This window comes from Phocoena sinus, chromosome 3 (assembly GCF_008692025.1).
Source record: "Phocoena sinus isolate mPhoSin1 chromosome 3, mPhoSin1.pri, whole genome shotgun sequence".
Lineage (NCBI taxonomy): Eukaryota > Metazoa > Chordata > Mammalia > Artiodactyla > Phocoenidae > Phocoena > Phocoena sinus.
In genome coordinates this window covers 112,753,246-112,770,090 of record NC_045765.1, presented here as the reverse complement: position 1 = coordinate 112,770,090, position 16,845 = coordinate 112,753,246, and the positions used below count along the sequence as shown (strand labels likewise).

General features: G+C 43.7%; 1 protein-coding gene across 1 annotated transcript; it reads left to right on the top strand.

Annotated features, from left to right (window-relative positions):
• Positions 1-469: 469 nt before the first annotated feature.
• On the top strand, positions 470-1,994 carry LOC116750676 (the record flags this gene model as incomplete). Its single annotated transcript, XM_032625620.1, is given in 2 exon segments — positions 470-1,414; positions 1,416-1,994. Coding segments are annotated over 2 exon segments (1,524 nt in total), but the record flags the coding sequence as incomplete, so codon positions are not given.
• Between the last annotated feature and the right edge of the window lie 14,851 nt (positions 1,995-16,845).

The following is a 16,845-nucleotide window of genomic DNA, read 5'->3' as shown; positions in this document are numbered from 1 at the left end:
CTCGTCCGGGATCCCCACTCGCCCCCGGGTCACAAGAACATCGGGAGTCGGAGGTATCAGGTAGGCTCGAGCCCAATTGTCTGTTTGTTTGTCGTTTGTTTGTTGCTAGCCGCCATTAGGAAAAAGCCGTGCGAACCGGCTTGCTGTGGAATCTGTATTGGACTCCTGGCTAGGCAGACGTGCCGAAAGCTGGTGTCCACGGGCCCCGGGGGACGCCCTGGTGGTCCATCTGGAAGGAGAAACAAATTTTGTCTCCCCTTCATCTGGTTCTGGCAGGTTATATAAGCTGCCATCTGAATTTGAGTTGGTTTCGGGTTTAAGTTCGCGGCGGCTGGTTCTGGCAGGTTATATAAGCTGCCATCTGAATTTGAGTTGGTTTCGGGTTTAAGTTCGCGGCGGCAATATCAATGTGTGTCTTTTGAAATTTTATTGTTTTTCTGTACTATTATCTTTCTTTTGACGGACGACAATGGGACAAACTATGACGACTCCTCTTTCTCTTACCCTAAGCCACTGGACCGAAGTTAGGGCTAGGGCCCACAACCTTTCGGTAGAAGTAAGGAAAGGAAAATGGCAAACGCTGTGTACCTCTGAGTGGCCTACATTTCAGACAGGGTGGCCACCCGAAGGATCTTTTTTGTTAGATAAGGTTGGGCTAGTCAAGTCTAGGGTCTTTAACACAGGACCCCACGGACACCCAGACCAGATACCATATATCTTGGTCTGGGAAGATCTAGTTCTCTCCCCGCCTCCGTGGGTCCGGCCCTTTGTTTCCTCAACAGGCACGTCTGCATGCGCTCCAGCACAATCGGAGATATTGGCCCTGAAGAAAACCCCAGACACGGAAAAGTCATCTGCTGCCCCGGACCCGCCAAAGGCGATATATCCTGACCTGCAGTCTGATTTGCTTCTTCTAGATTCCCCACCTCCTTATCCTCCGGCCCTAAATCCCATGTCGCCCCTAGGACCCCCAGCTTCACAACCCTCCGCACCAGTAGGGCCACCTGTTATGGCGGAAAGGGGGGGTCCCTCGGCGGGCACCAGAAGCCAGAGGGCTGTTTCCCCAGACTCTACTGCTTTACCCCTTAGAGAATATGGCCCCCCCGATAACCACGGGAATAGACCCCTTCAATACTGGCCCTTTTCCTCTGCAGATCTTTATAATTGGAAGATGCATAACCCTACTTTCTCTAAAAACCCACAGGCTCTTACTGCTTTAATAGAGTCTCTTGTCTTCTCCCACCAACCCACCTGGGATGATTGTCAACAGCTCCTCCAGACTCTCCTCACAACTGAGGAGAGGCAACGGGTTCTCCTGGAGGCTAAAAAGAATGTGTTAGCCGCCAATGGACAACCTACCCAGTTGCCTAACGAGATTGATGCCGGGTTTCCACTCGTCAGGCCGAATTGGGACTTTTAATACCCCGGAAGGTAAGGAGCACCTGAAAATGTATCGCCAGGCTCTGGTGGCGGGTCTCCATGGAGCGGCCAGGCGCCCCACGAATTTGGCTAAGGTAAGAGAGGTAACTCAGGGGCCCCAGGAATCGCCAACCGTGTTCCTAGAACGCTTAATGGAGGCTTTTAGACGATTCACTCCTTATGATCCAACCTCTGAGGAACATAAGGCCACCATAGCAATGGCCTTTATTGACCAGGCGGCCCCTGATATTAGAAAGAAGTTACAAAGGCTGGATGGCCTACAAGGTTTCTCCCTTCAGGACTTAGTAAAAGAGGCAGATAAGGTATATAATAAGAGGGAGACAGAAGAAGAAGAAAGAGAAGAAAGAAAGCAGAAGGAACAAGAGGCTCGTGAGGTAAGATGAGATAAGAGGCAAGAAAGACATTTGAGTAAGATACTGGCCACTGTAGTCAGAGGAGGAAACAGTAGAGACAGAAATAGACAGGAAGGGCGAACAACGGATAGAAGGCGGCCATTAGACAAGGACCAATGTGCCTACTGTAAAGAAAAAGGTCATTGGGCAAGAGAATGCCCTAAAAAAAGGAACGGGGGAAGGATCACTAAGCCTTTTCATCTGTACGTGGCCGAGAATAAAGGTATTGCAAAGGGAGTACTAACTCAGAAACTGGGCCCCTGGAATCGCCCGGTTGCGTACCTATCAAAGAAATTGGATCCTGTGGCAGCAGGATGGCCCGCCTGTTTAAAAATAATCGCCGCGGTGGCCGCTTTGGTCAAAGATGCTGACAAACTGACTTTGGGGCAGAACCTAACGATAACAGCCCCCCATGCATTAGAAAGTGTAATTCGCCAGCCACCCGACAGATGGCTAACAAATACCAGGATGACTCATTACCAAGCCCTGCTGTTAAACTCAGATCGTATTAAGTTTACCTCAGCCACAGGACTCAACCTGGCCACCTTGCTACCCGACCCTGACCTGGAAAGCACTACCGTCATCCATGATTGTCAGGAAGTACTGGCTGCAGCACACGGTAGCAGACCAGACTTGATGGATCAGCCCCTCCCCAACGCCGACGTTACCTGGTTTACTGACGGAAGCAGTTTCCTAGAGGAAGGTAAGCGTCGGGCGGGAGCTGCCGTGGTAGACGGGAAAGAGGTCATCTGGGCAGCCGCATTACCGCAAGGGACATCGGCCCAACGGGCTGAACTAATCGCCATGACTAGAGCATTGGAACTAGCAGAAAACAAAAAAGTAAACATCTATACGGACAGTAGGTACGCATTTGCTACCGCCCATGTCCATGGGGCCATTTACCAACAAAGAGGGTTGCTCACCTCGGCGGGCAAAGAAATTAAAAACAAAGAAGAAATAGTGGCACTGCTAGCTGCCCTCATGCTCCCCACTAAAGTCAGCATCATTCATTGCCCCGGACACCAGAAGGACAATACCCCGGTGACAAGAGGCAACAAATTGGCAGATAGGGTGGCACGAGAAGTGGCTCTACGGGAAATCATACTAGAACTATCAGATGAGAGTCCTGGGAAACCAAATGATAGGGGAACAATTACCCCAGCCATAACTAAAGGAACATTATCTCCTCAACAAGCAAAATCCATGCTACAACAGATTCACAGATGGACACACTTGGGAACCAAAAAGATGGTGTCCCTACTACACAAGACAGGTTATGATACCCCTGGACTAACTAAATTAGCTGAGCAGATTGCACGAGAGTGCATTCCATGCCAACAGGTAAACTCCCATAAAGGAAAACTTGAGGTCGGAAAAAGGCTCAGAGGAGACCGCCCAGGAGCCTATTGGGAGGTCGACTTCACTGAAATACGCCCTGGAAGGTACGGTAACAGGTATCTTCTAGTTTTTATAGATACCTTCTCAGGATGGGTAGAAGCTTTCCCGACGAAGAAGGAGACAGCTACTGTGGTGGCCAAAAAGATCTTAGAAGAAATTTTCCCCCGGTTCCGGGCACCAAAGGTAATAGGATCAGATAATGGTCCCGCCTTCGTCGCCCAGGTAAGTCAGGGTGTGGCCAAATACCTGGGGACTGATTGGAAATTACATTGTGCCTATAGACCCCAGAGTTCAGGACAGGTAGAGAGAATGAATAGAACTCTAAAAGAGACCCTAACTAAATTGTCCATAGAGACTGGCGGTACAGATTGGACGGTGCTCCTTCCCTTAGCCCTGTTCCGGGCTAGAAATACCCCCTCCCGCTATTATCTTACTCCATTTGAAATACTATACGGGGCCCCACCTCCTCTTTTTACGCTAAGGGAGAAATTAAGTCCTGACTGCCAGAATAACACTGACTTATATGCTAGGCTGTTGGGACTCCAGTTGGTCCAAAAGGAGGTGTGGTCCCAGCTGGCAGAGGCTTACCGACCAGGAACACCAGCAGAGGCTCATCCCTTCCAAGTCGGAGATTCCGTGTACGTCCGTCGGCACCGAACCCAGACTCTAGAGCCTCGGTGGAAAGGACCATACATCGTCCTGCTCACCACCCCCACGGCTATAAAGGTAGACGGCATCGCTGCGTGGATCCACGCTTCACACGTGAAGGCCGCACCAGCATCTGCAACATCGGAATGGCGAGCCCAAAAGACCAGCAACCCGCTCAAGCTCAAGCTTCTGCGATCATCAGATTTATAACTTTAACTTTGTTACCCCTACTGACTGTGAGTAATTTTAGTCCTCACCTGCCCCAGCATTTAACCTGGCAGGTAATTTCCCAAACTGGAGATGTAATATGGTCTGTTAGCCATACTGCTGCTCCTTGGACCTGGTGGCCAGACCTTTTCCCCGATGTTTGTAAATTAGCCATAGGAGCTCCCAATTGGGACACAGCACACTCCCATGATCGTCAAAATGCCCCATCCATACCCGGTCGGGCCGGCCAATACGGCTGCCAAAACTCGGGTACGCGACAGAAACTTAGCAACCCTACCTTTTATGTATGCCCGGGATTTCATCGCCATAGGTCCCTAAATTATCAATGTGGGGGAAAGGAACATTTTTATTGTAAAAGCTGGGGGTGTGAAACCACAGGAGACACCTATTGGAAGCCCACCTCTGGCTGGGACTTTATTAAGGTGACAGCCAATTATACACACCCAACCAACCCCTTAACTTATAGGCCTGAATGTACTAAATGGTGCCATCCCCTTAAGATCTCTTTTAGTGAACCAGGAAAAAAGGATAAAAACTGGATAAATGGCCATTCATGGGGAATCAGGTTTTATAAAGAAGGATATAATGATGAATTACTAATGACCATCAAACTAAAAATTGAAACCCCTACTCCAGTTCCTATAAGCCCCAACCCTGAGATAGGGCACTCTTCGCTACCTTTGGCCCCTCCCACAGCGTTACCAGAGATAAGAAACCAAACTTCTGAGCCAAAAGGAATAACAATCAAGCCCAAGACCCCCCGGGACCGAATGCTCTCATTGGTCCAGGCGGCTTTTGAGGTTTTAAATGCCACAAACCCGGAGGCTACCAAATCATGTTGGCTTTGCTATGCTGCTCCTCCCCCCTTATTATGATGCTATAGGATATAATTCTAATTATAATAATGTTAACACTCCAGATCAATGTCGATGGAAACAAGAAGGAAATAGTAAATTGACCCTGGCCTCAGTATTAGGAAACGGTACATGTGTAGGAACGCCCCCCTCGTCCCACCGACATCTTTGTGCCAATTTAAGCCTCCCACAGGGCTCAGGGTATCTCCTCCCTCCTCCGGATGGATGGTGGGCATGTAACACAGGATTGACCCCCTGCATTTCTTTAGAGGTCCTTAAAGCTTCAACCGATTTTTGTGTGTTAGTTCAGCTGGTCCCCAGACTCATTTATCATTCAGATTCATCCTTTCTAGATGAGTATGAGGGCAGAGGAAGGTTTAAGAGGGAACCCATAACACTCACCCTGGCTGTACTCCTAGGACTAGGAATGGCAGCCGGGGTAGGAACGGGTACAACAGCCCTCATCCAACAACCCCACTATTATGATGCCTTAAGGCAAGCTGTAGATGTTGACCTCCGGGCATTAGAAAGTTCCATAACTCAGTTAAAAGAATCCCTCACCTCGCTTTCAGAGGTGGTAATGCAAAACAGGAGGGGATTAGATCTGCTGTTCCTTAAGGAGGGCGAACTATGTGCTGCACTAAAAGAAGAATGCTGTTTTTATATTGATCATTCTGGGGCTATTACCAAAACTATGGACAAACTTAGGGAGCGCCTGGACAAAAGACAACAGGAAAGGAAAAGTCAAAAAGGATGGTTTCAATCGTGGTTTGATAAATCTCCCTGGCTTACTACTTTAGTTTCCACCTTGTTAGGGCCCCTCATTATTTTATTGTTGCTCTTAACTTTTGGACCATGCATTCTGAATCGCCTGATAGCCTTTATTAGAGAACGCATTAGTACGGTACAAGTTTTAATGCTAAGGCAACAATACCAAAACTCGCAAAAAGAAACTGAAATTCCATGATTGAAATTAGTTACAAAAAAAAAAAGGGGGGAATGTGGGGCCTTTAGGGACTTTCCACCCCCTCACTTGTTCCCGTAAACCAATTCTTCTCCCTATCATGCGCCACTCCTTCTCCCTATCGAAACCAAGTCTTCTCCCTATCGTGCGCCACTCCTTCTCCCTATCGAAACCAATTCTTGGAGTTTTTCAGTTGACGGGGACTTGCCAGACAGCGGGTAATTTTCCAGTTGCCCGTAACAGGTATACGCCCTAACCGCCACAATGAACAGACAACTATAACGGCCAGAAGGTGGGACAAAAGTTCCTAAGCCAATGAATTCAAAAGTCACCACATTTACCCAATCATTGTGAGAATATACCCGCCCTATGAGTAAATAAACCTATAAAAAGTATGTGATTCCGCTTTTAGGGGTTCCCCATCGGCCTCCTGCGTGAGGTTCAGGGAACCCCGGTGCATCGGCTCCTAATAAACCTCTTGCGTGTTGCAGCGGCTCTCGACTCTTGGCGGTTCTTGGGCGAGTTGGAATCCCTCGTAGACCGTTTGGGTCTAACACTGCTGCCCCACAAACCCAAGGATAGAGACAGGAGCTGTGCTGAACGACTACACAAACAGGTATTTCCGTACATTTCAAACAAAAAAAGGTGAAGTGTGAGGGCCAAGGTCGGATGTGGATTCAGTTTTGTGGGTGTCTGGAGGTGAGCACCACCGTCCTCCCCTGCTCTCTTCATTCTTCCCCGGCAGCAACTGAGCATAGCAGTGGGATTAATGAGTATCCACCAGATGGCAGGTGGTCAGCCTCTCCCAGAATCCTGCCTCTTTCAGGATAGAGGACTGACCTCAGAGATCAACTAGGGCAGAGTCCCCTTTAATAGGGAGTTTTGACAATTCAAGGCCACATATAACCAATCATTGATAGATACACCACCATGACAGGTCTGCTGGCTCTCGGCCAGTGTTCGCTCTATTCCATGCTTGTCCTGTAAACACTTCTTTGAGCCCGTGTTCAAAGAAGCTAACCCACCTTCCTGTTGGCAGCAGAAGCTCCCCAGAACTGCTTTTTCAAAGCCTTTTTTAAACTGGCATTTTAAAACTACACTTTCAACATTTCAAAAAAAAGTAAAATTACAAAAATTTGAGCAAATAGAATAATCCTGGGCTTACATGTTTTTATGTTTTCAGATAATGCTTAGTGATTTGAATTTTTAGACCTCACTAGTAAGAAGACTACCTTCTGCCTATAGAACGAGACGACCGCATAAATGCTGGTATGTGCATACATATGCACACTGAATTAAAGTGCTATCTGTCTGCCTGAGGATCTCTGTAAAGGCCCATGATTGAGGCCATGAGATGACTGGTGTCAGAATGACCTAGAAGTCGGCTGCAACTCACTCCAGTTCAGCGGCAAAGGGTTTAGGGTCAGATCAAGAACCAGCCGCTTAAGGATGTGATTTATTTCATCCTCCTCCTTGCTTCCACTAAGACTTGTAAAACCACCTGGAAGGAAGGAAGAGAGGCAGGAAGGAAAGAAGGACAGAAGGAAGGGAGAGAGGAAGAGAGCAAGATAGCAACCTTCGTGAGGTGAGACTAAGCTCCTGACAGATGAGACCTGGGCCTGGAGGTTTTGTTTTATATAACACTTCACACGCTTTGCACTTGGTAAACTCTCAAGGTGTCTGTTCCTCTGGGAAACAAATGACTAAGCCTCAAAAGAACCCAAGATCCGATCTCCTTTGTGACACCCCTGAAGAGCTCTACCTCCCACCATTATGCAGCTTTTGTTGAAACTGATCGCCAGAGCTTTTAATCCCTCTCCACCTGATTTGTGACAGGATAAGGGCAGAGTTTCAAGTTGCACATCTGACGGTCTCAGGCCAAGGGAAGATAGTGCTAACACAGAAAGCTCTGCCAAGATTTATTTTTAAAGCCATGAGTTTCTGTCCCACAAACTGCAAGTTATTCAAAAGGTCATCTGTTCAAGTTCAAGGCCACTTGGCTTTCTCTCAAACCCAGAATCTGGGTTTGTTCATTTTGTGCGTCTAGGGTGACAGGGAGATTGATGTTCACCTACTTGGGTTTCTTTCCTCATACAAAGGACCTTTCTAGAGTTGGTCTGGAGCCACACTGGGTGTGCGTGGAGGGGTGAGTCTTGCTTGAGGACTGCCGTAGTGAACATGAGCTTTCAAAATTGCCACTCATTCCATTATTAAGACTTGAGCAGTAACCAAGATACCACCACACAAATGACCAAAATAAAAGAGTGACTGACTGTCCAAGGATCGGCTCATCCACTCACGGAGCAGAATAGAATTCTCCAAAGGGAGAAAGGCACGCATGTGACCCAGAGGTATTACAACCTGGGCACCGTAGCCCATTTTCAGTTTTTCAGTTTTTTCACACCGAACCCAGCAATCTTTAGCAAAGCTGATATCACTTCTCTTCCTTGACCTGCATCTGGTAGGGCTTTACCTTCCACTGACAAAGAGGAGTCTTTCCCCCAGACAATTCGAAGAATTTCTTCATCACTCCGCCCAATTATTCCCCCTCTCTTGACAATGCAATGTTCACATTCTTAAGCAACGTGCTTTTCCATTTCACTTGAACCCCCTGTGGGTGTCGATCCTAATTTCCTTATGGGTGCCAGTCCCGCTTAATTTATGGTGAGATTGCAAAGTGTTACAAGGGTCTAACAAGGATAACAGAGGGTGGGGTTCCCTGCTGGGTCAGGGCAGGGCTGAGGCTGCACTGCTGCCTTTGAACTTGCGAACGGGACCAGTGTTGCCTCCATCACCAGGTAGCAGCACCAGGTGCAGAAGGGGTCCTCACTGTTGTAGTGGTCGTGCAGCTAAGCCTCCAGGACAACTCCCCTTCCTTTCCCCAACTCAGCTTCCTAAGGAAGAAGGGTCATCAACAGAAAACGTAGTGGATGTATAATTCATGTCCAACTTCACTGTGTTTATTTACTAATTAAATTAATATGACCTGGTGGCCCCACCCTATTTGGAGTGAGAAAGTCTGTCTTTCCTCCCCAGTCCCTCCCCTGGATAGGTCCAGGAAGCTCAGGGGTGCCCACTCAGTCCTAAGGGGTCAACCCCAGTCACTGTCAATACAAAGTCTGGTCTTCTACTAAGGGCCCCATTCCCCGTGGCTCTCCCTGCTCCCTGCTAAATGCACCCAGGGACAGGATCAGGGGAGCTTCAAGCATCAGCTGCTCACCATGCCCAGAGCTACCCTCTACTTCCTGATCCCCTAAACAAGCTCCCTCAAATAACGACCCAGCAATGGCTAATTCCTTGCTAAAAACATTTTAAAGGAAAAGAATAACAAGGTCTCTTCTATATACAAAATATGTTATACATATAGACCAGAGTTTCTAGAAAATCTTGAGGAAAGCATGCACCTAAAATGTTGGCTGGAATTATTTTTATTATAATGATACTTTCACAAAAGTAAGTATAACTATCTCATGTTTATCCAATGATAAAAAAAATTAAACACAAAACTAAAACAGCCAAATTCAATTTAACAGTGTTGATGTAACATGTCAGGTGATGTGGATTTTAATTGAAACTAAAATTCCACTTTGAGTAGTAATTGTAATAATTGCTGACATCTTCTGAGCAAGTTCCTGGCCAAAGTACTTGAAATGACTTTGTTCATTTAACCCCACAATAGCTCCAGCAGACAGTACTACTATTATTCCCATATTACTGAGAAAGACAATACGCCCAGAGAGGTTAGATTAATTTCCTGAGGAGATTCATGTAAGAGGGGGCAGAGTCAAGCTTTGAACCCAGGATGTCTGACCCAGGGCCTCTACTCTTGACAAACTCTAGTGTTCTGGGTATTGGCTGCCATGGCGCACGTTCTTGTTTGAGCTCAGCCCATCTGTACTGCCATGGGCCATGTGGTGAGTCGGTTCTCTCTCATGGCTCCAACATGCCCTCTGTTGGAACCATGTCAGAGCTTTCATTCATGCAGCTTGCCCTGGCATCATTTGGCATAATCTCATCATCTACACATTAAGTTCCCATTGGATCTTCTCTCATTTACTCCAAAATCAGTTTGGAGCCTCAAATCAAAACACAGAGAGAGGGAGGACTTTCAAGATGGCAGAGGAGTAAGATATGGAGATGACCTTCCTCCTCACAAATACATCAAAAATGCATCTACATGTGGAACAACTCCTACAGAACACCTACTGAACACTGGCAGAAGACCTCAGACTTCCCAAAGGCAAGAAACTCCCCACACACCTGGCCATTTGGCTGACAGGGTCTTGGTGCTCCGGCCTGGTATCAGGCCTGAGCATCTGAGGTGGGAGAGCCAAGTTCAGGACATTGGTCCACCAGAGCCCTCCCGGCCCCACATAATATCAAGCGGCGAGAGCTCTCCCAGAGGTCTCCATCTCAACGCTGAGACCCAGCTCCACTCAATGACCAGCAAGCTCCAGTGCTGGACACCCCATGCCAAGCAACTAGCCAGACAGGAACACAACCCCACCCATTAGCAGAGAGGCTGCTAAATTCATACTAAGTTCACAGACACCCCCAAACACACCACTGGACGCAGTTCTGCCCACCAGAAAGACAAGATCCAGCCTCATCCACCAGAACACAGGCACCTGGCCCCTCCACCAGGAAGCCTACACAACCCACTGAACCAACCTTACCCACTGGGGGCAGACACCGAAAACAATGGGAACTATGAACCTGCAGCCTGCAAAAAGGAGACCCCAAGCACAGTAAGTTAAGCAAAATGAGAAGACAGAGAAATACACAGCAGATGAAGGAGCAAAGTAAAAACCCACCAGACCAAACAAATGAAGAGGAAATAGGCAGTCTACCTGAAAAAGAATTCAGAGTAATGATAGTAAAGATGATCCAAAGTCTTGGAAATAGAATGGAGAAAATACAAGAAATGTTTAACAAGGACCTAGAAGAACTAAAGAGCAAACAAACAATGATGAACAGCACAATAAATGAAATTTAAAATTCTCTAGCAGGAATCAATAGCAGAATAACTGAGGCAGAAGAACGGATAAGTGACCTGGAAGATAAAATAGTGGAAATAACTACTGCAGAGCAGAATAAAGAAAAAGAATGAAAAGAATTGAGGACAGTCTCAGAGACCTCTGGGACAATATTAAATGCACTAACCCTCGAATTATAGGGGTTCCAGAAGAAGAAGAGAAAAAGAAAGGGACTGAAAAAATATTTGAAGAGATTATAGTTGAAAACTTCCCTAATATGGGAATGGAAATATTCACTCAACTCCAGGAAGTGCACAGTGTCCCATACAGGATAAATCCAAGGAGAAACACACCAAGACACATAGTAATCAAACTGGCAAAAAATAAAGACAAAGAAAAAATATTAAAAGCAGCAAGGGAAAAGCAACAAATAACATACAAGGGAATCCCAATAAGGTTAACAGCTGATCTTTCAGCAGAAACTCTGCAAGCCAGAAGTGAGTGGCAGGACATGTTTAAAGTAATGAAAGGGAAAAACCTACAACCAAGATTACTCTACCCAGCAAGGATCTCATTCAGATTCGACAGAGAAATTAAAACCCTTACAAACAAGCAACAGCTAAGAGAATTCAGCACCACCAAACCAGCTTTATAACAAATGCTAAAGAAACTTCTCTAGGCAGGAAACACAAGAGAATAAAAAGACCTACAAAAACAAACCCAAAACAGTTAAGAAAATGGTAACAGGAACATACATATCTATAACTAGCTTAAATGTAAATGGATTAAATGCTCCAACCAAAAGACATAAACTGGCCGAATGGATACAAAAACAAGACCCGTATATATGCTGTCTACAAGAGACTCACTTCAGACCTAAGGACACATACAGACTGAAAGTGAGGGGATGGAAAAAGATATTCCATGCAAATGGAAATCAAAAGAAAGCTGGAGTAGCAATTCTCATATCAGACAAAATAGACTTTAAAATTAAGACTATAACAAGAGACAAAGAAGGGCACAACATAATGATCAAGGGATCAATCCAGGAAGAAGATATAACAATTGTAAATATTTATGTGCCCACCATAGGAGCACCTCAATACATAAGGCAAATGCTAACAGCCATAAAAGGGGAAATCGACAGTAACACAATAATAGTAGGAGACTTTAACAACCCACTTTCACCAATGGACAGATCATCCAAAATGAAAATAAATAAGGAAACACAAGCTTTAAATGACACATTAGACAAGATGACTTAATTGATATTTATAGGACATTCCATCCAAAAACAACAGAATACACTTTCTTCTCAAGTGCTCATGGAACATTCTCCAGGATAGACCATATCTTGGGTCACAAATCAAGCCTTGGTAAATTTAAGAAAATTGAAATCATATCAAGTATCTTTTCTAACCACAATGCTGTAGGACTAGATATCAGTTACAGGAAAAAACCTGTAAAAAATACAAACACATGGAGGCTAAACAATACACTACTAAATAACCAAGAGATCACTGAAGAAATAAAAGAAGAAATCAAAAAATACCTAGAAACAAATGACAATGAAAACACGAAGACCCAAAACCTATGGGATGCAGTGAAAGCAGTACTAAGAGGGAGGTTTATAGCAATACAATCCTACCCTGAGAAACAAGAAACATCTCAAACAACCTAACCTTACACCTAAAGCAATTAGAGAAAGAAGAACAAAAAACCCCCAAAGTTAGGAGAAGGAAATAAATCATAAAGATCAGATCAGAAATAAATAAAAAAGAAATGAAGGAAACAATAACAAAGATCAATAAAACTAAAAGCTGGTTCTTTGAGAAGATAAACAAAATTGATAAACCTTTAGCCAGACTCATCAAGAGAAAAAGGGAGAAGACTCAAATCAATAGAATTAGAAATGAAAAACGAGAAGTAACAACTGACACTGCAGAAATACAAAGGATCATGAGAGATTACTACAAGCAACTCTATGCCAATAAAATGGACAACCTGGAAGAAATGGACAAATTCTTAGAAAAGCACAACTTTCCGAGACTGAACCAGGAGAAAATAGAAAATATAAAGAGACAAATCACAAGCCCTGAAATTGAGACTGTGATTAAAAATCTTCCAACAAACAAAAGCCCAGGACCAGATGGTTTCACAGGTGAATTCTAGCAAACATTTAGAGAACAGCTAATACCTATCCTTCTCAAACTCTTCCAAAATATAGCAGAGGGAGGAACACTCCCAAACTCATTCGATGAGGCCACCATCACCCTGATACCAAAACCAGACAAAGACGTCACACAAAAAAAGAAAACTACAGACCAATATCACTGATGAACATAGTTGCAAAAATCCTCAACAAAATACTAGCAAACAGAATCCAACAGCACATTAAAAGGATTTAAACCATGATCAAGTGAGGTTTATCCCAGGAATGGAAGGATTCTTCAATATATCCAAATCAATCAATGTGATACACCATATTAACAAATTGAAGGATAAAAACCATATGATCATCTCAATAGATGCAGAAAAAGCTTTTGACAAAATTCAACACCGATTCATGATAAAAACCTTCCAGAAAGTAGGTATGGTAGGTATAGAGGTTATTCAACATAATAAAGGTCATATATGACAAACCCAAAGTCAACATCATTCTCAATGGTGAAAAACTGAAACCATTTCCTCTAAGATCAGGAACAAGACAAGGTTGCCCACTCTCACTGCTATTATTCAACATAGTTTTGGAAGTTTTAGCCACAGCAATCAGAGAAGAAAAAGACATAAAAGGAATCCAAATCGGAAAAGAAGAAGTAAAACTGTCACTGTTTGCAGATGACATGACACTATACATAGAGAATCCTGAAGGTGCTACCAGAAAACTACTAGAGCTAATCAATTAATTTGGTAAAGTAGCAGGGTACAAAATTAATGCACAGAAATCTCTTGCATTCCTATACACTAATGATGAAAATCTGAACGAGAAATTAAGGAAACACTCCCGTTCACCATTGCAACAAAAAGAATAAAATACCTAGGAATAAACCCACCTAAGGAGACAAAAGACCTGTATGCAGAAAACTAAGACACTGATGAAAGAAATTAAGGATGATACAAACAGATGGAGAGATATACCATGTTCTTGGATTGGAAGAATCAACATTGTGAAAATGACTATACTACCCAAAGCAATCTACAGATTCAATGCAATCCCTATCAAACTACCACTGGCATTTTTCACAGAACTAGAACAAAAAATTTCACAATTTGTATGGAAACACAAAGGACCCCGCACAGCCAAAGCAATCTTGAGAAAGAAAAACAGAGCTGGAGGAATCAGGCTCCCTGACTTCATACTATACTACAAAGCTACAGTAATCAAGACAATATGGTACTGGCAGAAAAACAGAAATATAGATCAATGGAAGAGGATAGAAAGCCCAGAGATAAACCCACACACATATGGTCACCTTATTTTGATAAAGGATGCAAGAATATACAATGGAGAAAAGACAGCCTCTTCAATAAGTTGTGCTGGGAAAACTGACAGCTACATGTAAAAGAATGAGATTAGAACACTCCCTAACACCATACACAGAGATAAACTCAAAATGGATTAAAGACCTAAATGTAAGGCCAGACACTATAAAATTCTTAGAGGAAAACCTAGGCAGAACACTCTATGACATAAATCACAGCAAGATCCTTTTTGACCCACCTCCTAGAGAAATGGAGATAAAAATAAACAAATGAGACCTAGTGAAACTTAAAATCTTTTACACGGCAAAGGAAACCATAAACAAGATGAAAAGACAACCCTCAGGATGGGAGAAAATATTTGCCAATGAAGCAACTGACGAAGGATTAATCTCCAAAATATACAAGGAGCTCATGCAGCTCAATATCAAAAAAACAAACAACCCAATCCAAAAGTGGGCAGAAGACCTAAATAGACATTTCTCCAAAGAAGATATACAGATTGCCAACAAACACCTGAAAAGATGCTCAACATCACTAATCATTAGAGAAATGCAAATCAAAACTACAGTGAGGTATTACCTCACACCAGTCAGAATGGCCATCATCAAAAAATCTACAAACAATAAATGCTGTAGAGGGTGTGGAGAAAAGTGAACCCTCTTGCCCTGTTGGTGGGAATGTAAATTGATACAGCCACCATGGAGAACAGTATGGAGGTTCCTTAAAAAACTAAAAATAGAACTACCATATGACCCAGCAATACCACTACTGGGCATATACCCTGAGAAAACCATAATTCAAAAAGAGTCATGTACTACATTGTTCATTGCAGTACTATTTACAATACACAGGACATGGGAGCAACCTAAGGGTCCATTGACAGATGAATGTATAAAGAAGATGTGGCACATATATACAATGGAATATTACTCAGCCATAAAAAGAAACGAAATTGAGTTACTTGTAGTGAGCTGGATGGACCTAGAGTCTGTCATACAAAGTGAAGTAAGTCAGAAAGAGAAAAACAAATACCATATGCTAACACATATATATATGGAATCCAAAGAAAAAAAAAGAAGGTTCTGAAGAACCTAGGGGCAGGACAGGAATAAAGACGCAGACGTAGAGAATGGACTTGAGGACATGAGGAAGGGGAAGGGGAAGCTCGGACAAAGTGAGAGAGTGACATTGACATATATACACTACCAAATGTAAAATCGATAGCTAGTGGGAAGCCGCTGCATAGCACAGGGAGATCAGCTCGGTGCTTTGTGACCACCTAGAGGGGTAGAATAGGGAGGGTGTGTGGGAGAAGCAAGAGGGAGGGGATTTGGGGATATATGTATATGTATAGCTGATTCACTTTGTTATACAACAGAAACTAACACAACATTGTAAAGCAATTATACTCCAGTAAAGATGTTAAAAATGTGGGCCCAGAGGCCTTTGCCTCGACCTCAATGAATGTGGTCCTTCCGACCATCCTCAATATGCATGTATTTTATTATTTTTAAAAGATTATTATCAATATGAAAACATGATATTCAGGTATTCTTACAGAAAAGTAATTCATCTGTGGACTTTGCTAATATTAAACACATCAGACTACTATTATTCTGTACCTTTTATAATATCTGTAGTTCTTATACTATTATTTGTAGATGTTACGTGATGGCCAAAAATCATTGATCTCAAATAAGATTCCATGCCTAAATAATATGACAATTCTAACAATCCTCAGTCCTTGCAAGAAAGGTAGTCTCTGTGAGAGACTACACATTGCCATTTTTTTATAGTCATGATTACCTTATTAAAACAGACTTTTGTTCAAATGAACAAATTATTAGAATTAAGGATAAAAGGGTCCTGTGATTTGTAAAGACTTTGCTAATTGGCATTATTTATTCCTCACTGGCTTTGCACTTTATTGGTGGTAAGTATAAATGCTTGTATCTGTTTTACTCTTGGAAATTATGGACTTATCAGGAAGGGGAACAATGGTTTTTCTATAAAGAGTGCTGTTCCAGGAAGCTTATAGATTAATAAATGCTTGTTCTGAGAAATAATCAGGGCTGTATCCTCTGACTTGTGGGAGGCATTCCCTCCTCGTGTACTTCTTTTTCAGCCTTAATCATCAGTTAATGCTTCCGTAATTCTGAAATATCCAAAGGACCTAGTCAGGTTTGCAAAACTGCTGTATAAATAATGGCGTCATTTGTTTCTGTGTATTTAGCAAAACAGAGTTGGACTTCCCTGGTGGCACAGTGGTTAAGAATCCACCTGCCAATGGAGGGGACACCGGTTCGAGCCCTGGTCCAGGAAGATCCCACATGCCACAGAGCAACTAAGCCCGTGCACCACAACTACTGAGCCTGCACTCTAGAGTCCATGAGTCACAACTACTGAGCCTGCGTGTCACAACTACTGAAGCCTGCAAGCCTAGAGCCTGTGCTCCACAACAA